This window comes from Erpetoichthys calabaricus, chromosome 7 (assembly GCF_900747795.2).
Source record: "Erpetoichthys calabaricus chromosome 7, fErpCal1.3, whole genome shotgun sequence".
NCBI lineage: Eukaryota > Metazoa > Chordata > Cladistia > Polypteriformes > Polypteridae > Erpetoichthys > Erpetoichthys calabaricus.
In genome coordinates, this window is record NC_041400.2 from 39,564,463 (window position 1) to 39,586,886 (window position 22,424).

The 22,424-nt window shown below is 38.7% G+C and overlaps 1 protein-coding gene across 1 annotated transcript in view; it reads left to right on the forward strand.

Moving 5' to 3' along the window:
* The window catches only part of npr2 (natriuretic peptide receptor 2), a 200,743-nt gene that overhangs the window by 142,161 nt on the left and 36,158 nt on the right, over positions 1-22,424 (forward strand). Inside the window, exons 11-14 of the mRNA XM_028804819.2 lie at positions 3,480-3,584; positions 10,641-10,712; positions 19,377-19,536; positions 20,258-20,413. Coding sequence (XP_028660652.1) covers positions 3,480-3,584; positions 10,641-10,712; positions 19,377-19,536; positions 20,258-20,413 — 493 coding nt within the window. The remainder of the gene's footprint in view (positions 1-3,479; positions 3,585-10,640; positions 10,713-19,376; positions 19,537-20,257; positions 20,414-22,424) is intronic.

The following is a 22,424-nucleotide window of genomic DNA, read 5'->3' on the forward strand; positions in this document are numbered from 1 at the left end:
AGCTTCTAAGCTCCAAGCCTGTGGCCCCGATACAAACCAGGGGGGCTTGTGTCTCAGAGGAGGTACTGATGCTAACATGTCCTCTCCCCCAGTCCTCTCCTCAGAAGGGCATCCCAAACAGGTAAGACCCCCTGCTGTCTGCCACACTGGTTTGTCTCAATTAGCATCAGATCACTGTGATACCCTGAGACATGACAATACCTCTAGTGATACATCTGTCAAACTTCCTAAATTTGCAGATGACATAACACTAATAGGCCTCATTTCAAACAATGACAAATCCAAATACAAACAACAGGTGAAACATCTCACATTGTGGTGCAGTCTTTATAATCTGGACTCAGGAGATTATCACAGATTTCAGGAAACAGACACCTGCTCACCTACCTCTTGCCATGAAGGGCTCAGCCGTTGGGATGACAGAATCATTTAAGTTTCTCATGATTGGGCTGTCACAAAACCTTAAGTGGGACAAGAACATCACATGCATTATTAATAAAGGCCAACAAAGAATGTTCTTTGTGCGTCAGCTGGCAAAATTCAATCTCCCTTAAGTAATATTGAGTCAGTTCTACACACCAATCACCGAGTCCAATCTGACCTCATCTATGACTGTCTGGTTTGGTGCTCCTCTGTTCAGGCTAAGGCCAGTCTGTAACGTGAAAGGATCATAGGCTGTAACTTATCACACATTCAAGTCCTGTATGAGTCCAGAGTGAGGAAGAGGGCTGGAAATATCATCGCTGATTTGACTCACCCAGCTGTTCCAAAGATTTCCCTCCAGCAAACATCTTTGTGCAGTGAAAGCTAAAACAACATGTCGTCTAAACAGTTCTTTTCCACGTGCAGCTATTCTTACTAATCAGGTCTGAGCTTCTACTCAGTATCTACAGTATATATACCTGCACACTAGACATTTTAATCCTACGTTATCTCTTAATTTTTTGTATTGAGCATCTTTTTATATTTATCTTTTGTGTTCTGTGTTGTCCTTGTATGTTGCACCAATACTATCAAGACACATTTCTAGTACGCATTAGTGTACTTGGCCAATGAAATGAATTCTGATTCTGATGAACACTTATGTAAAAAGCAACATCCTCACAATCAACTGATTCTCTGGAAAATCTTTTGGTTGTGAACTGCCTAATTTGAAGCAGCAACACCTTAAGCTTAGAACAAACCACAATAACAGGGAAGGAATATTCAGACAGCACACACTGCATGACTAGAACTGCACACTGCATGTCTGGTTGCAGCATTATCTGTAAGGCCAATAAACATTTGACAAAACAATCTTCTGCATACACACCTGTACGTTTTGCACCAGAATTCTGCACTTCTTTTAAACAGGAACATCAGTCTGCTGGCATCTTTCCTACAAAATGAATTCCTTTAAGGGGAGCAAATGGTACTGGAGTTTTCTTACCTCTTTTCCCTGGCATGTGCTGCATTGCATCACCCTCAATGATAATAAATTTTAACCAGAGGTGCAAATGCACAAAAATAAAACAAAATAAACAATAACACACAGTCAACAACACTCGTTTTATTATGGGTGATGAACTTCGTTAAACTGGAGAGTGCATGTGGTACATGCACACACACCCAACAGGCTTCCAGCACAAAGACAATTCCACATCAACAAGAGGCAATATTTTTCTAAATAAGTAATTACATTAAGTATGTGACAGAAAATTGTAAAATTTTCCTTTAGCCAAGCTCTCCTTCTCAGGGGTGGGGTTTGATTTGTCTTCAATCTTGTTGTGTAATAAATTGATCTGTTTGTATGGAATGATTACAATGAAAATTAATAAAATAAAAATATTAAAAAAAAAAAAGAAAAAAGAAAATTGTAAAATAATTACTTAATCCTTAACTACTCGCACCATTTCTCATCTCATAAGTACTCATGCGGTGTACTTTATGCACCAGTGTTACAATGGCTATATATATGCACGCTGTGAGTTTGTACTATACAATATTGCAATAATTTTAAATTGTAAATGTTTTTAATGTAATTTAATACCATATTACTGAATAGTATGACACAGTCTAGGGCTTTCTGATCCACTTCTCCAGTGTTCATTTGTCACCGGTCACACTTTCATCCACTGCAGGATTTGAAATTGTATCACATTTCACTTCAGTTGTTGAATGTTCTTTGCAGATAAAGTCCTTGGAAGAAGAGCATCTCATCGTTGTCATCTTTATATTTAATACGCTACCGTGGCTGTTCGTTTGTCTGTCCAGGATTTTAAATCACCTGTAGCTTGCAAACTGTTTGACCTATTGACTTGAAATTTGGTACACATATACTACGTGACGTCTACTATCTGCTTTATTTAAGAGTTATTCCTCTTTTTATTTTTATTTTATTTTATTTTAAAATCAACTCTCGGCAGCGGCCAACAGGGCAGCCGTGCAGCACATGCGTATGGGCGCCATTCTCATTCCTACCACCTTCGCCGTCACTTCCCCTACCTCTTCATATCTTAAATCATTCTTGAGGCAGATTGAAGACTTAAGTGCCAGCTTAAGTAAAAAATTAAAGAAAACGTACTAAGTAATTACAACACAAACACTGACTTAATCAGTTTTAACGTGAAAAGATGCCGACGAAAGAAGAGAAGAAGCGGGCCACTAGGGTGGAGAAAAGACGAGCTGCTCAGGAAACAGCAAGTGCATCAACCTCTGAGCTAATGAATGTTAAACATACAGAGAAAGAAGATGAAAACTATGAATGCTCAAGTCAAGTGTATTCACTGCACATTATCATTATCGTTACTGGTACGTACATAAGTACCCACGCAGTGTACCAAATGCACCGTATGGAACTTGTGACTGTGCATCCACTCCTAAAACTGGCTGGAGGCACACTGGAGGGAAACCACTACGACACTGAACTTGTAGTGCATCAAGCTGAGGATAGATGGCGGATGCCGCCGGTAGGTTCATGCTAAAGGATGTTGGACAAAAATAACTGAGATTTGTGTATAAAATACACCAGTGCCAGTAGTTAAGCATTAAAAATACAAAGCTAATGGTTATTATTAATATTTTAATAATAAGTTAATTAACTGAGAGACGCTTGTTACTTAATTTGTATAATATCACTTGTCTTAAATGCATTAGCACCACTGCTTACCTACACAGGACCAACTTACAGTCGCCAGTCAACGCAACGCATAAGTCACACAAGTCAAGGAGCGTTGAAGAAAAATCCACAGAGACAATATATAAGCGTCACACAAACAAAGAAAGGGCCAGGATTCAAATCTAGTCTCTTGTATAGTCTCATTGTGCCCTTAGTCTAGCTGTGACATGTCACATCCCAACAGTAGAAAAAATGAATTCATAAAAATGGGTGGATAGACATGCTTGAGAATATGAAAATAAAAATGCATTATACAGTGCATTCATTTTATTAAAAAATCAAAAATAAAGGAAGAACTTACAATTGTGTTTTCTTTTTTCAGATTCGAGACGTTCAGTTCAACCATTTAACCCGTTTTATCGGTGCCTGCATTGACCCACCAAACATCTGTATTGTGACTGAATATTGTCCTCGTGGAAGTCTGCAGGTAAGGAGTAAGAGATCACGCATCTTGTTATCATTCAAACTTTATAGCAACCTTCATTTCACATTATTTTCCATTGTCTAAGATATGCAGAGGTATGAAATGATAAGACTGAGCTGGGACACAATCTAATGTAGCACGTGCTCTGAGCTGCCACAGCAAAGTCCTTTTTTGTCTGCTCATGTACTTTAATTCAAGTATAACAAAAATCTAAAACAATTTACTTTGTCAAAAGCTTGAAGCCTTCAGTATCTCCTTTACACTCTTTCATTGCTTAAATATTTCAACTGAAAATACACCTGGTGGTACAGTAGTTAGTATGGCTGCTTCACACACTTCCAGATCAAATCATCAACCAGTATCTGAGTTTTTTTTTTCCTCTGGGTACTTTGGTTTCCCCTCATATCCCAAAGACTACAGTTTTAGTTTAATTGTCAACTGTGGCATTACTGAGTGTGAGTCTGCTCTGTAATGGAGTGGCACCTCATGTTGGGTCCTCATGTCCTGTGTTGCACCTAACGTTGTTGGAATTTGCTTTTGTTCCCCCAAATTAAAACTTTAAATGAGTTCAGAACATGGGTGGGTGGATAGGTGAAGACATATTGACTTGCGGGTTTTCTAACGATACATTGAACCCAAGAGGTGCAAATTAGAAGACACTAATCAACCCACTTCCTTTTAGTGACAGCTAATTGTGTATGAGGAAGTCGAGATGCTCTTCTGAGGTGTCATCAGCTGTCACTCTACTGGGAGATTTCTTATTCTCTCATATAATGTAATTTATTCTCATATAAGGTTCTTTATTAAGTAGAGGACCAGAACATTAACACAACTTTACAATTATAATGCACCACAGTACAGCACTACACCTTACAGTATTTTCATCCATCCATCCATCCATCCATTTTCCAACCTGCTATATCCTAACTACAGGGTCACGGGGGTGTGCTGGAGCCAATCCCAGCCAACACAGGGTGCAAGGCAGGAAACTAACCCCGGGCAGTGTGCCAGCCCACCGCAGGGCACACATACACACCAAGCACGATTTAGGATCGCCAGTCCACCTAACCTGTATGTCTTTGGACTGTTAGATATATACATCATTGGTTAAATGTTACAAAAATCATGCCAATTTAACATGCCATTGGAAGAAAGGCAAACAATAACTCCAGTTAACATCTTACCTGGAGGAACAAAACCTCTGGGAGTCTTCTGTTAGTTACTGTATAACAGGCAAATAAACCTCTGGGAGTGCACAGTCAGTTACAGATTTTATGACCCAGATCAGATTGACACCCTCCCTCTTATGGGGATTATAAAATATCATAAATCCAAGCTGAAATCTGCCACAATATACAGTAAAGTAAAAAGATAAGATATGTTGTTGGAACAATAACCATTGGATCCAAGGTTCTCGTCACACTGATGAGTCTTCTCATAGGCAAGAGCACAAACTTGGCAAGTTAGCAATGCCACCAAGTACCACAGCAGGAGAATCACTAACACTTCAGAATAGTTGGCTATTAACTAAGAAATATACCTGCAATACAAAGAGACTTATGAATAACTCTAATCCACCTGGATTTGAACACTGAGACAAAATGGAGTATCCCTTACACAAATCCACAAATTGTTCCACAGTTATAGGCCCTATAGCTAAAGGCTTGACCACCACAGAAATAGGCTCAGTGTTCCCATTGAGATCATTTGATGTGTCGTTTACAACTGAATTCAGTGGCATCAGTACTGTAAGAGAGGTGCTCTGTCCTTGGTTACCTTACATGGGAAAAGAGTATAGGAAGGATAACTCTAATAGTATATTCTGTCATTCTCCATATTATTGATCTTAAATGACTGAAATTAACCCTCCACTGATTTTCTGTTCTGCGCCATTTAAATTGAATATGTCCTAAAACGTAAACATAACCAGAAGGCCCTTCACTATGACAGAGACCTCTGTTCAAATTTGACCCCTGCTTACATTAATATGGTACTCTATGTGAGGGTCTGCAGATTGGCATCATTCAAGTCCAGAGTTGGTGCTGACGATTAAAACAACATGAAGTAAAAAGTAGGATCCATTCTTGAACTTTACCTCTTTTTCATTTGAATCCTTACCCCAGACTTATTTACAAAATATTGCACTTACTTTATTGTAAAGTGTCTGCTTCTTATCAGGTTTAATGTCAAAGTAAGCTGCTGGTTCTCATTTTATTTTTATTTCCTAATTACTAATGATATTGGCCATTTATGACCTTGACTGTTGAATATACAGATGTCTTAAGCATCTGCTCAGCTCAGTGTACTGTGTAGACACATGGAGAGAGGCACACAAGGCACAGCAAGCATTGCAGGCAATAAGTAAATGCACCCTACCCTGTAATAGAAATGATTTTTATAGTTTGTAAGCATTTCATTTTTTGAATTATCATTCATTCTAGACTAGATTAGATTTGTGTCCAATGGCTATCTTTTGCAACAGTGTTTAATTATTTCTGCTGTAAACATTCTGGTGGAGTCATCGGCATTAAGGTCATTTATCTTATTGTTGATTGTGGCTGTCTGGCCAGATGGTTTATTTAAAGATTAAGAACATTCTTTACTGATGTGTTACTCTAAACTGATCATTTCTAATATGTTAACCACATTTACAATCCTTCACAAATGTCCAACTCAAAACATGGTATTAGCAATTGGCACTTTTTTTGCAAATGTAGGTGTTTTCATAGCATTTTAATGATTCATATTTTGAAGTGTTGGGGCTGAAGTGACAATATTTAATATAATTATTAAATTAGTTTATGATTTAAATTACATCCATCCATTATCCAACCTGCTATATCCTAACTACAGGGTCACGCTGGTCTGCTGGTGCCAATCCCAGCCAACACAGGGCACAAGGCAGGAAACAAACCCTGGGCAGGGCGCCAACCCACCGCAGGGCACACACACACACACCCACACACCACAGCACACACTAGGGACAATTTAGAATCGCCAATGCACCTAACCTGCATGTCTTTGGACTGTGGGAGGAAACCGGAGTACCTGGAGGAAACCCACGCAGACATGGGGAGAACATGCAAACTACATGATTTAAATTAATTAAATTAATTATTAAATATAATTATTAGTGGTGTCTCTGAGGCTAAGGATCTGTGCTGACATCTGGAAGGCTGCTGGTTCAAATCTCATTACTGCAAGATAGGATCCTACTCTGTTGGGCCCTTGAGCAAAGCTCATAATCTTAAAATTGCTTCAAGGGTGCTGTACAATGGCTGACCCTGAACTCTGACCCCCAAGACTCATGCGAAAAGACAGATTCCCTTGGGTGAATAATAAAGTATATCAAATAAAAAAATTATATATATATATATATATATATATATATATATATATATATATATATATATATATATATATATATATACAGTATATATATATACAGTATATATATATATATATATATATATATATATATATATATATATATATATATATATATATATATATATATACAGTACTGTGCAAAAGTTTTAGGCAGGTGTGAAAAAATGCTGTAAACAAAGAACGCTTTCAGAAATATAAATAATGATTGTTTATTGTTATCAATTTACAAAATGCAAAGTGAGCAAACAAAAGAAAAATCTAAATCAAATCAATATTTGGTGTTACTACCTTTTGCCTTCAAACCAGCATCAATTCTTATAGGTACACTTGCACAAAGTCAGGGATTTTGTAGGATTATAGTCGGGTGTATGATCAACCAATTATACCAAACAGGTGCTAATGATCATCAATGTCACACGTAGGTTGAAACAGTCATTAACTGAAACAAAACCAGTAGGAGGCTTAAAACTGGGTGAGGAACAGCCAAACTCTGCTACCAAGGTGAGGTTGTGGAAGAGAGTTTCATGTCATGGCAAGATTGAGCACAGCAACAAGACATAAGGTAGTTATACTGCATCAGCAAGGTCTTTCCCAGACAAAGATTTCAAAGCAGACTGGGGTTTCAAAATGTGCTGTTCAGCTCTTTTGAAGAAGCACAAAGAAATGGGCAACGTTGAGGATCGTAGACGCAGTGGTCGGCCAAGGAAACTTAGTGCAGCAGATGAAAGACAAATCAAGCTTATTACCTTCGAAATCGGAAGATGTCCAGCAGTTCCATCAGCTCAGAACTGGCAGAAACCAGTGGGACCCAGGTACACCCATCTACTGTCCAGAGAAGTCTGGACAGAAGTGGTCTTCATGGAAAAGTTGCAGCCAAAAAAGCCATACCTCCGACGTGGAAACAAGGCCAAGCGACTCAAGTATGCACAAAAACATAGGAACTGGGGTGCAGAAAAATGGCAGCAGGTGCTCTGGACTGATGAGTCAAAATTTGAAATATTTGGTTGTAGCAGAAGGCAGTTTGTTCGTCGAAGGGCTGTAGAGCGGTACAATAATGAGTGTCTGCAGGCAACAGTGAAGCATGGTGGAGGTTCCTTGAATGTTTGGGGCTGCATTTCTGCAAATGGACTTGGAGATTTGGTCAGGATTAATGGTGTTCTCAATGCTGAGAAATACAGGCAGATACTTATCCATCATGTAATACCATCAGGGAGGCGCATGATTGGCCCCAAATTTATTCTGCAGCAGGACAACAACCCCAAACATATAGCCAAAGTCATTAAGAACTATCTTCAGCATAAAGAAGAACAAGAAGTCCTGGAAGTAATGGCATGGCCCCCACAGAGCCCTGATCTCAACATCATCGAGTGTGTCTGGGATTACATGAAGAGACAGAAGGATGTGAGGAAGCTTACATCCACAGAAGATCTGTGGTTAGTTCTCCAAGATGTCTGGAACAACCTACCAGCAGAGTTCCTTCAAAAACTGTGTGCAAGTGTACCTAGAAGAATTGATGCTGTTTTGAAGGCAAAGGGTGGTCACACCAAATATTGATTTGATTTAGATTTCTCTTTTGTTCATTCACTGCATTTTGTTGATTGATGAAAATAAATGATTAACACTTACATTTTTGAAAGCATTCTTTGTCTACAGCATTTTTTCACACCTGCCTAAAACTTTTGCACAGTACTGTATATACAATTTTATATTACTCTATAATGGAAAACAGAAGTATGGAAACCCAGATGAAACCCTTGTGTATTCTAGTGTTACAAAATGAAATGATGCACACTCACTGAGCAAACTACAGTATTGTGAACACTATACCATTACTGGGTAGGGCCTACTTTTGCTCTCAAAACAGCCTCAGTTTTCCATGGCATGGATTCCACAAGATGTTGAAAACATTCCTTTGAAATTCTGGTCCATGTTGACATGATAGCATAGTACAATTTATGCAGATTTGTCAGCTACACAATTTCCTATTCTTCCACATCCCAAAGATGCTCTATTAGAATCAGATCCAGTGACTAGGAAGGCCACTGAAGAACATTGGACTCTTTGTCATGTTCATTAAACCAGTTTGAGGCAATGTTAGGACATGGTGCATTATCATGCTGGAAGTAGCCATTAGAAGATGGGTCAACTGTGGACATGAAGAGATGCACATGGTCAGCAATAGTACTCAAATAGGCATTCAGGCTATGATTGATTGGTGTTAGGTTGGATGCATGGATTAATGCTGTTAGCACCAAATTCTGACTCTGCTGCACATGTGTCTCAGCAAAACTTGAGATTCATCAGATCAGCTATATTTTTTCAGTCCTCAGCTGTTTAGTTTTGGTGAGCCTGAGTCCACTGAAGCGTTAGGTTTCTGTACTTGGCTAACAAAAGCAGAACCTGATGTGGTCTTCTGCTGTTGTAGCCCATCCACGTCAGGGTGTTATGTGATGTGCTGACCTGTATCTTCATGATTTTATTTCATTGTGCTATGGAGGCTTTGATCACGGCTCTCGAGAGACTGAGTGAGAAGTCTGAGTGTCTGGGCTTGCGAGTGTCCTGATAAATACCAAGATCCAAGTCTTTAATGACCTCTGAGGTACAGCCTTCAGCAGTGTGTCTGTTTGCGGAGAGAGTGTTGACTGCGGAGGTTTACTTACCTTGGCAGTGACATCTGTCTTTGCAAAAGGAACGAAGGTCCAAGCCTTTAGAGTCCTTGTGCTTCCTGTCTTGTTATATGGTTGCGAGACATGGACGTTATGCAGTGACCAGAGATGAAGACTGGATTCCTTTGGCACTGTGTCTCTCCGGAGAATCCTTGGGTACCACTGCTTTGGCATTGTGTTGAACGAGTAGTTGCTCATGGAGTCCCGAATGAGGCACATTATCTACAGTGTGAAGGAGCGTCAGTTACGGCATTACAGCCATGTGCCATGATTCCCAGAGGGTGATCCAGCTCGTAAGATCCTCATTGTTAGGGATCCGATTGGCTGGACCAGGCCAAGGGGTCGCTCATGTATCACATGGCTGCGGCAGATAGAAGGTAATTTCCGGAGGGTGGGACTGGACCACGTGTTTGCCTGGAGGGTTGCCAACCGGGACCCAGAGCTGTTTCGTCATATGGTGGGTGCGGCAACGCACTGTATAAGTTCATGCTCCCAAGCTTGACTTGACATGACTTGGTACTACCACATGATTGGATGATTAGTGGATAAGTAGGTTAACAGGTCTTCCTAATAATTTGCACAGTGAGTGTATGAAATATTAATAATGGACTTATATGTGTGCCATGCTTACCACTACTGTCTCACGGATTTAGAGTCCTGGGTTCGATTCCCATGCATTGCCCATTGGGTTGAATTTTTTCATTTTCTTGGTACCTACATGGGTTTTCCTCCAGGTACTCTGATTTTCCCTTCCACATCCCCAAAGATGTGTGTTAGGTTAATTCAGGTCCCTTTTTATCCAGTCTCACATTTTGGTTGATGATTTGATCATTTTCACATTGAAAAAGATGCAAGAATGCAGAAAATCATAAAGTCCATTTACATTTATATGAAGTGGTAATTAAGATTGAGTTCATTTTGATTTGCTTTCTTATCTACATTTTTTAACATTTACTAAATAGATTGTAAACTTTTTATTAATGAGAAGCATTTTTCTTATTAGGACATTCTGGAAAATGAAAGTATAAATCTGGATTGGATGTTTCGATATTCTCTTATTAACGACATTGTAAAGGTAAGCACTGCATTGTCTTGCTTGTATAGCAACTGAAAATCAAAAACTGGTTTACAGGGGTTCAGCAGTTAGAAGTTTTTATTATCTTGGATTTTTTGTGAGATTTACCAAGTGTGTTACCAGATTGATGAACTCCTGCACTTTAAGATTAACACACACACACACATAGATATGCACATACATATACATAGAGATCCTGTCCAGACAAAGTCTCAGGTAATGCCAAATGCCAGTCACCCTGCACTATTCTACATAGGACCCCCTTCATATAAGTATGAATAAGAAGGATGCCAAATGCCTGTCACTCTCAGTATTCCACGTAGGGACTCACTGTCGCCAGCACTAACAAACATACGCAGGTCATCGTAACACACAAAAGCGCAATCACCTTGGTTTAGGGCCACTTTCTAACCAGCGGTGCCTTATTTCTACCGTATTGAGGAGCGGCTTCTGAGTCTTGATAACCCCACAGGCAAGACACGTGTAATTCTGTAATTACTCTTGCACATTTCTCAATATTTATTGTTGTTTTTATTTGCCATTGATTTATTAAATAAACCTGTGTCTGTTGTGTTGTGATGATGCTGTATATTGAATTACTATAAAGTCACTTCACTTTTAATATTTCTGCACAATTCATGCTAACCAATAAAACACTATTCATTTTCTATAGAGTATATTGAAATTCAGTTCAGTCCATAGAACCCTTTAAGGAAACACCAATTGGCCTAAATATGTTTGGAAAATGCATCAGTCAAATCTAATGGTCATTCGTGGAGTGGTAGATTTTCTGCTAAAGCACATATAGAAAATCCTTGAAGTGATGTCACACTTCTAAAAGAAACTAAATCGAAACTGGTAAGCATGTTAAGGTGTTCCGAGAAAGATATGCAAATCAGATTTGAGTGTGGAGGTGGATATGCAAAAACGCAGATGCAGTTCCAACAGAAAAGTGCTGAAGATGTTCAAAAAGGGTAGCAATAGTTTTTATTTCATCTATGATGTGGAGAAAGCAATTAATACCTTTTAGACTTAAAAGCAGCATTAAATATTTTAAGCTGGCTTCCTATTTTGTAATCCTTTCTAAGACTTAATATTATTAAGCAGGATTACAGAAATCTGGGCATGAAATCTGGCAGCCCGTTGATTGTTGAACATAAAGGATCATTGTATTGGCCATAAAAGATCAGTGCTGCCAAGATAATGTATTGCAAAGGTCCAAGTGATTAAAATATAACAATCTAGAAAAGAATAGGTTGACCAATATACTGTGTGTTTCTGTAGAATTCTGCAGATTTATTTGAATTGTTGCAGAATAGAAAAATAGAATAATATATTTTTTTCAAGTTATGATAGATTTGTCTTTACTCCAGCCAGCTGTTTTATTTTTTGCTTCAGTGTGAATAAACCAGTTTACCTTGGGCCAATGGCATGAATCACGGGAGCAGAATCAATGGAAACATTTTACTCAGTAATTTTATTTTGTGAAGTCATACTTTCCACAGAAACTTTAAAATTTTTGTTTTGTAATGTGAGGACTTGAAGTTTCTAATAGACTAACTTGTAAAAATCAATGCAGTATTTTTCAGTATTGTAAAATCTTCATGTACGGTGATGGCTCTTGTAGCTGCTGGGGAGTAAGGCAGGATCAAGCACGGGTCAAACTCGTGCTGAAAGAAACCTCTCAGTTCAAAAGTTTGTTTTCATAAGAATTTGTGAATATTCAAAGCAAACAGTCCACACAAGAATAAAGAAAAAAGGTTGTTACACACAAAATGTCTCTTCTCTAAACTTAGCTTTTCTTGTCAAATTTCAGTTGTTTCTACACTTAAAGATTCTTTATTTCGCCTTCTGTACGCTCAAAAACGTATGGCACTGCATGTTCAATAGAGCATGTTAACTTTTATGCTATAAGGCATGTTAACGCACAGGCCCTCCATGCCTTACTAACTAACTGCGACTAATCTATAGTCAAAGAGACAAGAAATAGTTAGAATATACCAATTCAAATCAACTTGTGGGGGTTATAAGAACCTCCCATAGACTATGCACTAATATATAGGCAAATATTTAATATGACTTCAATAACTAGCAAATGGCTCTTACAGCTCTGATGAAGCATCATCTTTTAAAAAAATGCAATGACATTGCAAAATAACTATGACAGGTTCTTTGTAATCAAAGTCTCAATGATGTCTGTAGAGTCAAAAATCTGGTTGAGATTTGTCTAAATTAGAGCCCAGGCTCAAACCAGTTTTTAGTATGTCATTTAGTCAAGACTCTTCCTCATGAAAAGTCCAATTTGTACATCCTATATGCAGGCAAAGTCAGTACCCGATGAACAAGTTTTCACTCACAGCGTTCTGGTCGTTAGAAATGCTGCTCAAGCTGTCATCCTCAGTTGAGATTTTTTCTTTGTAAATATTATACTTCACAATAATTTACTTGAGAGCAAATCATCAGAAACCATGAAATTGGTCAGTTTTTCAACTAACCATCCTTCTCAAATGTCGCAGCACCCTTTCTCAATGAGAATATGCTATGCCACCTATAAACATTCTAGCGAGGATCCAGTTCAGGTCATATACAGTGCTTTCAGGAAGTATTCAGACCTTTTCACTTTTTACACATTTTGTTATGTACAAACCTTATGCTAACATTATTTAAACTGTTTCTAAGCAAACACCCAATATCCCAGAATGATTTTAGAAATATCTGCAAACTATTACTAAACTATAAAGATTACATCTTGCCTGAAGAAGGGCCTGAGTTGCCTCGAAAGCTTGCATATTGTAATCGTCTTAGTTAGCCAATAAAAAGGTGTCATTTTGCTTGGCTTTTCTCTACATGCATAATGGCTAACACGGTACAACACCCTAGTACTGCAAACTATTCAAAATCAAAAACTGTCACAGGTGTTCCGACCATTTGCTATGACACTTGAAATTTGACACAGGCCCATCACATTCTATGGATCATCATGGAGACGTTTTCTGCATCTTTTTTGGAGTCCGCCTGTGGTCAGTTCAACTGATAGGACATGGTTAGGAAAGGTACACACCTGTCTATAGAAAGTCCACAATTGACAATGTGTATCAGAGCAAACACCAAGTCATGAGATTGAAAGCATTGTCTGCAGAGCTTCGAGAAAAGATTATGTCTAGGCACAGATCTGGGAAAGGCAACAAAAAATGTCTTGCAGCATTGAAGGCTCCCCAGAGCCCAGTGGCTTCCATAATTTTTAAATGGAAAGAAGCCTTTACACAACTTAGCAACTGGGGATAAGGGCCTTGGTAATAGAGTTAAACAAAGAAACCAGATGGTCACTATGGCAGAGCTCTAGAGAAACTGTGTGGAGATGAGGGAAACTTCAAAAAGGACCACAACACCACTGCAACACTCCGATAATCTGGGCTTTATGGCAGAGCTGCCAGACAATACATGGAGGCCTGCTTGGAGTTTGAGAAAAGGACTCTCAGAATATGAGAAAAAGGATTCTCTGCTCCATTGAAACCAAGATTGAACTGTGTTGGTCTGTATTGGAGTGAAACCAGGTACCACTCCATCACCTGCACAATGCATTCCAGTGGTTAAGCCATGATGGTCGGCCACCTGAGTAAGTCTCTTCCGGGCACTGAGAGGTTTTTTATTAATTTAGAGAATTTAGAGTCATTTAGAGAAAAATACATTCTTTCAAAGGCTCAAACGTGATAAGTAAAAGTGAAACACACTTATAAGAACCTAGAAGGATGCCCCCCTATCATTATTACATTTTAAGAAAATAAGCATTATCTATATTCTTCTATTTTTCTGTAAACCATGCTTTTGTTAAACATATTGTCTTTTTACAAAAGAGAAGAAGAAATTGAAAACCAAACAAATCAGTCAGAACTGGAGCCCGCATCAATCCCGACAAAATTAAACACTTTCCACATAAAAGGGACATGTTTTAATTGTACTATTGTTAAATAATTGTGTTGCTGTCAGTCATACCTGTTGATAACACTGTTGAAAACACTCGATTTTAAAGTTTTGCAATTGTAGCTGGCATCCCGTAAGGTCTTCTTCTGTTTTGCTATTAGAGTTAATTTAATGTGTGTTTACCAATGTCTACATTGTGCTAGTATTGTATTGAGCAGGAACTGATTCCTGTTTCGGTGGAATTATTGCTTGGGTAAGCAGCATCGGCATGGGTGAAAGATATGCGTGTAAATTTTTAATACAAACCTAATCAACAAAATCGAGTTAAAGGTTTTTGAAAATATTGAAAATGCCCTATCCCTCCTTGGTTCGTGGTGAATCTACTTACCTATAGGAAAAAATTACCTTCTCTCCCTTCCTATATAAATTGATAAAACAAAGTGTACATTGTAGACTACAGATCACATAGCAATTACTATTCTGCTTCAAGGAAGAACCACACATCTAAGGCATGGAGTCTGTTATGATCTGAAGTCTTCCATAGGACAAAAAGGATGTGAGGTCTCCAAACAGCTTCAACTGGCCAGGCCAGGCCTCCTTTGACTACCTGAGAAAGGCCTCACCCCAGTGGGCTTAATCATAACTTTAGTGGCCTGCCTTGGGCCACATGGTCCCAAAAGGGATTTAAGCCTCAAAAATAAACTTAAAAGTGTTACAAATTTATTACAAAAGCCCCACAAGAGGTGGGATGACCGTAAACCTTTGACTTGTATAAAAAGGGCAAATAAGAAATCTTTATAAAAGGAAGATTTATTTAACCAAAATAAGCAAAAGGGCAAAAAGAGTCAAAAGGGATTTCCTAGAAAGACAATCCATAATGAACAATTCCCAAAACACAATCCAGAAAAATAAGACAAAAAAGAGCAGAAAAAAGAATAGAACTAAACTGAAAAAGACATATAGAATTCTTTAAAAAACTTCACTCTAAATGAATGATGTCCAATTCCTGAGCCTTCTCAGCAGACTTATATAGCCAAAGTGAGGCCTAAGGAGTCTTGATGTCACTGTGGCTCCACCTCAGGGGCTCCACCTACAAAGGAAAGGAACATAAGCACATTTACATGGACCCGCACAACAGTTAATGAAGTACAGTTGAACCCAGCAGAATAACATAAATATGTGAAAAGCAATAACTCAAAATTAATAAAAGCAACAAAAAATATACATAAATTTCACACTGATACATAACAGAGTCAGACCAGATCTAATTCCCCCCATGTCTTGCTGAATAAAGTGAAGTGAACCAAAAATCCACAGGGTGCCTCTCATATCCCACCCATCTTTTCTTTCTTTCTATCATTAGTTAGACTGACTACTTCATATGGAAGTCCTGAACCACTTGATGAAAAAACAAAATGATCTTGCATGAAATACCATCTTATACATAATCAAGTACAGTATGTCATATGAAGCACATAATAATTGTAAGGGCGTTACTCATCGACATTACATGGTTGAGCACTGAGTCAAATAGGCGGAGATGGACCTGATCAAACCCTGTGCCCTGGCCTTTTGATTCTGTAGTGCTGACCTACTCAGGGAAGCAACCAAAACATCACATCCAGCATTCTAATTGGTTAAACATTCCAACGGTTCTCCATTTAAAGTGCTTTGTGATCCAAATATTCTGATGGATTTTAGTGAAGAGTTTACAGGTTCTGGCTTCCTATGATCCAGTTTCGGACAAGAGGTCTCCAAAATGGTTGAATGGAGTTTACAGAAAGGACATGTAAAGAAGCTTCTGCTGAGCTGACCTGTACATACCTTGTGAAGAGCTTTCCGGAAACACAAAAAGATGCATCTCTAAATGTATAGTGCACCGAAGAAACATGATATCTTAGAGGAAACAAATAAATATTTATGAAAAAGATATGGTAATAGATGTTTGCAAAGGGCAAGTAAAATGATAAGAAATCAAGACAGATTTTTGTCACACTGGGAACACATTTTTATTATGAAATGCAATTTTGTAGCTTTTGCAGCCCAAAATAAATATACAATAGCTTCAAAATGTTTAAATCACATCAAAAAAAATGAAATAAAAGTAAACATTGAGAATCTCGTAAAAATGATGATTTTTTTCTGGCAAAATATTGACATTCCATGTTAAAAAGAAGCAGCATAAACAAGGATTACTGATCCACAGTTGGCAGAGATACTGTGGGTTTGGCAAGCAAGTAGTTAGGATGGGGCACTAGCTAAGCTAAATCTTGATTACTGGGATGGCTGCATTAAAAAAGGCAATACGTTACTTGCATCGGTCAATGCAGCAGGGCCTTTAATTATTTTGGAAACAAGTTCTGGTACAGTATGTCTTCAGTTAACTTTGTCTTTGATGATTGATTGCTTATTTGTACCTGATCTAGTAGGAGATTTCAACTATTATATCAGTAACTACTACCTGCAACTTTAATCCTTACTACACAAGTTGGAAGACTCACATTCTCTTTGTCTAAGAACTGACCATCGGCACACACGTTTGTGAAAAAAACACAAGTTTAAAGTACACTGGGTGCCATTGCTTGGTCTGTGCAATACTGCTTCTTTCTGCTGGGATTGCTTGATGAAGATCACTCCTCCTTGAAAACACCAAACAATCTGAATGATGGGTGTGGAGTGTCAGTAGAAAATAAATATTTTATTACAGCTCTTTGACTGTCATATTTTTTTCTGTAAAAAGTATTGGAATATTTGTATTAAGGTCAATTCTATATGCTGCAGACTCTTTGGTCTTAGGATACATTTTAAACAGACAATCCATTATTCAGATCTTGACTTAGCTTTCATTTGGTTAACTGGGGAACATTTCTTTGCTCTGAAGTTTTGCTTAGGGTGAGAAAAGTAAAGTCTAAGTGTACAGGCCACCTTCAAGCATATGAAACAATGAGGTTGGCTTCTGTGCTTCTGACACTTTGTTGGAATGAACGTCTAACAGAAAAGGACTTCAAGTTATCCTTGTTTTATATGTTGAACTTATTTCCAAGACATGAACAAATTTGTTGGTATCCTTACAAGCTCATTGAAAAAGTGCTGTGTGCCTCCTGAAAAGTGATTAAATGAAAAGCAGTTGTCTTGTGTATACTGTACTTGTATACCTTTGATATGTCGTCAAGTAAAGCAAAGCAAGTGTGAAAAGAGATCAAGTACTGCTTATTCCACAAAGATGTTCTAAAATGGCCTGGACACATTTGTTGGTACCTCTAGAAAAGATCAATGTGCAATCAATCATTCAGCCAAATCAAATGGAGAAAAGTCATCACTCTGCTGTCTGGTATTATCGTGTATTCCACACTGAACATGCATGGACCAGAGAAAGCAAAGGAGAGAGTTATTTGAGGAGATTATAAAGAACATTATAGACATGTATATTAAAGGCAAAGGCTGTTAAAACAATCTCCACGCAGCTTGATGTTTCTGTGACTATAGTTGCAAATATTATTAAGAAGTTTAAGCTCCACAGAACTTTTGCCAACTTTCCTGAACTTGGCTGCAAGAGGAAATTTGACCCCAGAATGAGCAGAAGGATAATGAGAATTGTAGACTACAAGCCAAGCATAACTTCCAAAGAGATACAAGCTGAATTTCAAAGTCAAGGTCCATCAGTGTCTGATCGCACCATCTGTCAATTATTGAGTGACAGTAGGCTCAATGGAAGAAGGAGGACGCAACTGTTGAAAGAAAAACATAAAAAAGTCAGACTGCAATATGCTAAAATGCATATTGAGAAGCCACAATGCTTCTGGGAGAATGTCTTTAAGACAGATGAGACAAAACTGGGACGTTATGGATAGTCACATAAGGTATATGTACACAGACGAAAAGCTTTCAAAGAAAACAACAACCAATCTGCTGTGAAACATGGAGGAGGTTCACTTATGTTTTGGGGCTTCTGTGTTGCGTTTGGCACAAGGTGCCTTGAGTCTGTGTAGGGAACAATGAAGTCTCAAGACTATCAAGACATTCTAGAGCAAAACGTACTGCCCACTGTCAGAAAGCCCTGTCTCAGTCACAGGTTATGGATCCTCGAACAGGATAATGAGCCAAAACACACTACTGAAAGCACCCAGGAATGGCTGAGAACAAAACAGTGGCATATTATGCAGTGGCCTTCTATGAGCCCTGACTTGAACTCAATCAAACATCTATAGAAAGAACTGAAACATGTCGTCTGTAGAAGGCCCCTCTTTCAAACCTGACCCAGTGAGGTAGTTTGCTCAGGACGAGTGGGTCTCAGAGGTCTCATTGAGAGCTCCAGGAATCACTTGTTTGCAGTGACTGCCTCTAAATATTAGCTTAAGGCTCCCATCATTTTTGTCCATGCCATCTTCATCTGTGTTATCATTTGGAGTGTTCTGTTGAATCAAAACTCAAAAGCTAGGTCTGATTTTATATTTGTTAAATATAAAATAAACAATAATGGGTGCCATGTTTTTGGCCAGCTTCGAGTTATTTCAGAGACAATTGTGGGTTCTTCTTCTTTCATGGAGGTTTACCAACAAGTTTGTCCATTATTGAGATAAATGGCAATATCAGATTTGAAGCTTTTTAGATTGGATCCTCATAAAATGTCAATTGAGAAAGATACTAATGTTAGGTTGTTTGTAACAGTAAGTTTTTTGATAGTACTTTGTGTAATTAAAATGAAGCACCTGTTGATTTTGTTCTTTTCCCTTCATTTTCTAGGGGATGACCTTTTTGCACAACAGCTACATTGGATTTCACGGCAATCTGAAGTCATCAAACTGTGTTGTCGACAGCCGCTTTGTTCTAAAGATAACAGATTATGGACTGGCAAGTTTCAGGTCTCCCTGTGAAAGTGAAGACACACATGCATTGTATGCTAGTAAGAAGAAGAATTTTAAAATATGCTTGTTTAAACATATATCGGAATTGTAAGCCGGATGTCCAGTTTTAAATATTGTAGGTTTTAAGAGGTGACACGATGATTCATTGGGCAGTGCTGGTGTTACAGAACTCCAAGACACAGACTGTAAACTCTGGCCTGAACTGTGTGGCCCTTTTGTGTGGATATTGCCGTCCTCCTCTTTCATCCTAAGCATAAATTAGTGCTCTGAAATGGACTGACATCCTATTTAGGAAGAACTTCTACTTTATGACTACTAATTCCAGAATGTTTGTTATGTTATTTGAAACTTCTAAATTGACCGAGCGTTGCCATGGTAGTTTGAGATAATGTACTGACTTTTTGCTTGTACTGTTTTATTGTTTTTTTTTAATCTGTGACATTGCAACATATTTTGACTATGATATTGGTATTCATAATATCTTTGACTTTGATTATGTTGACCTTGTTGCAAGCAATCTTCATTCAATTTTGATCATTCTTTGTCTTGCCATTCATCTCCTGATCCTTTTGCTGTACTTTTCTTTTAAGGACAATCTCTTTTCTTTATTCTATGATTAAACACTTTGCTTCTGCCACGGCTCAGAATAGCTGCGGGCTTCCTCTGGTGAAAGTTCTTGACATGTAAGATACTATACAGGATTAACCTTGGCTGAGTAACTGCACCATGACCTTTCATTCTTCCTTTCTTCTATCTCAGAAAAACTTTGGACAGCTCCAGAATTGCTGGGATATGGAAGGACACCTCCTCAAGGAACCCAGAAAGGTGACATCTATAGCTTTGGAATAATCCTGCAAGAGATTGCACTGAGAAATGGACCATTTTACATAGAGGGAATGGATCTCAGCCCAAAAGGTAATCTTACCAATATAAAGCATGATGTCCATTTTCTCATTAAAATGACTTTGGTTTTGTATTTTTTATATATTTGCAAACATGACATGTGAAAGTTTTAGGTTTAGATGATAAAATGCCTGATTTATCTGGCACATGATGATACTAGGTTTTGCCCAAAATGATTCATCTTGTATGCCATGCAAAGGACCATATACATTTTCCCAAAGTTCTTTCCCAAGAGATTTTGCTTCAAATTCAGCACAAAATCAATTCAGATAAGCAAAATCATATGAAGAATGCAACTTTCCAGGATCAGGGGAAACATTCATAAACTGGATAGTCTTTCTATATTGCAGTGTTTATTCACTTTTGAAACTACTTAGCAAAATGTTAGAAACTATTTCTCATATGTTGTTGACCATCTCCAATGTCCAATGTGTCAATAGCAGCCCACAGGCTGCACTTCTTCATCTAGTCAGTGAAGGTGTTAGAAGCCACTTCCCCAGCACAGAGAAATTTCACTTTGAAATCCAAAAATGATTCCCTCTGATTTTTTCTCGAAATGGAAGCTCAGGTAAAAACCCCAGGTCCTGGTTTTTGGGGGTTTTTTTTGTGTTTTTTTTGCTTTGTTGGATACGTAAGTGGGCAGCATGCTGCCTTGCAGTAAGGAGACTTGGGTTCGCTTCCCAGGACCTCCCTGCATGGAGTTTGTATGTTCTCCCTGTGTCTGCGTGGGTTTCCTCCTATAGTCCAAAGACCTGCAGGTTAGGTGCATTGGCGATCCAAAATTGTCCCTAGTGTGTGCTTGGTGTGTGTGTGTGCCCTGCAGTGGGCTGGCGCCCTGCCCAGGGTTTGTTTCCTGCCTTGCGCCATGTGTTGGCTGGATTTGGCTCCAGCAGACCCCCGTGACCCTGTGTTAAGATATAGCGGGTTGGATAATGACTGACTGACTAACTGGATACGTAAGCATTCAAGAATTAGACTAAATCATAATTTACATTTGTTTTATGTATTTTGGTGAAATCTGGGATTTTTTTGCATTGTCTAAATTTCTTTCTTTATTTTCATTTATATTGTATGGTCTTGGTGTTACATCTTTAATGACGTTTTCCAATGTTGTGCTGGATAATATGGACACCACCCTAAACATTGATCAATCTTGTAATGTTCTAGACAACATGTTATTTAAGAGTGAGGGGCTACAGTAATTTTGGATGGAACTTTACCTAAAATATAAATGAAAGACTCTCTCTCCAGATAGAGTTAAATGTTTTTGCTTGGTTAGGTGGGCAGGATGGTGGCACAGTGGTAACGCTGCTGCCTCACATTAAGGAGACCAGAGTTCTTGTCCCGGGTCCTCCCTGTGTGGAGTTTGTATGTTCCCCTCCAGTCTATGTTGGTTTTCTCCCACAGTCAAAGGAAAGGCAGGTTAGGTGAAATTGGAGATCCTCAATTGGCCCTTGTGTGTGCTTGTTGTGTGGGTGTTTGCCCTGCGATGGACTGGCACGATTTCCAGGGATTATTCCTTGCGTATGCTCACTGGGATAGGCTACAGGAGACCACCGCGACCCTGTTCAGGACTAAGTGGGTTAGAAAGTGACTGACTGTTTGGTTAAGAATGTCCAATTAAGGCATTCCCTTGACTATAGATCTTATTTTGCACTTGTTATGCCTTTGGTATTAAAAGCAGAAATAATTTTAAATAGTGATCAGAAGATGAAATGTAAGATGAAAAATTAAGTATACATGACATTTCTTGGGTGGCACGGTGGCGCAGTGGGTAGCGCTGCTGCCTCGCAGTTGGGAGACCTGGGGACCCGGGTTTGCTTCCCGGGTCCTCCCTGCGTGGAGTTTGCATGTTCTCCCCGTGTCTGCGTGGGTTTCCTCCGGGCGCTCCGGTTTCCTCCCACAGTCCAAAGACATGCAGGTTTGGTGGATTGGTAATTCTAAATTGGCCTTGGTGTGTGGATGTGTTTGTGTGTGTCCTGCGGTGGGTTGGCACCCTGCCCAGGATTAGTTCCTGCCTTGT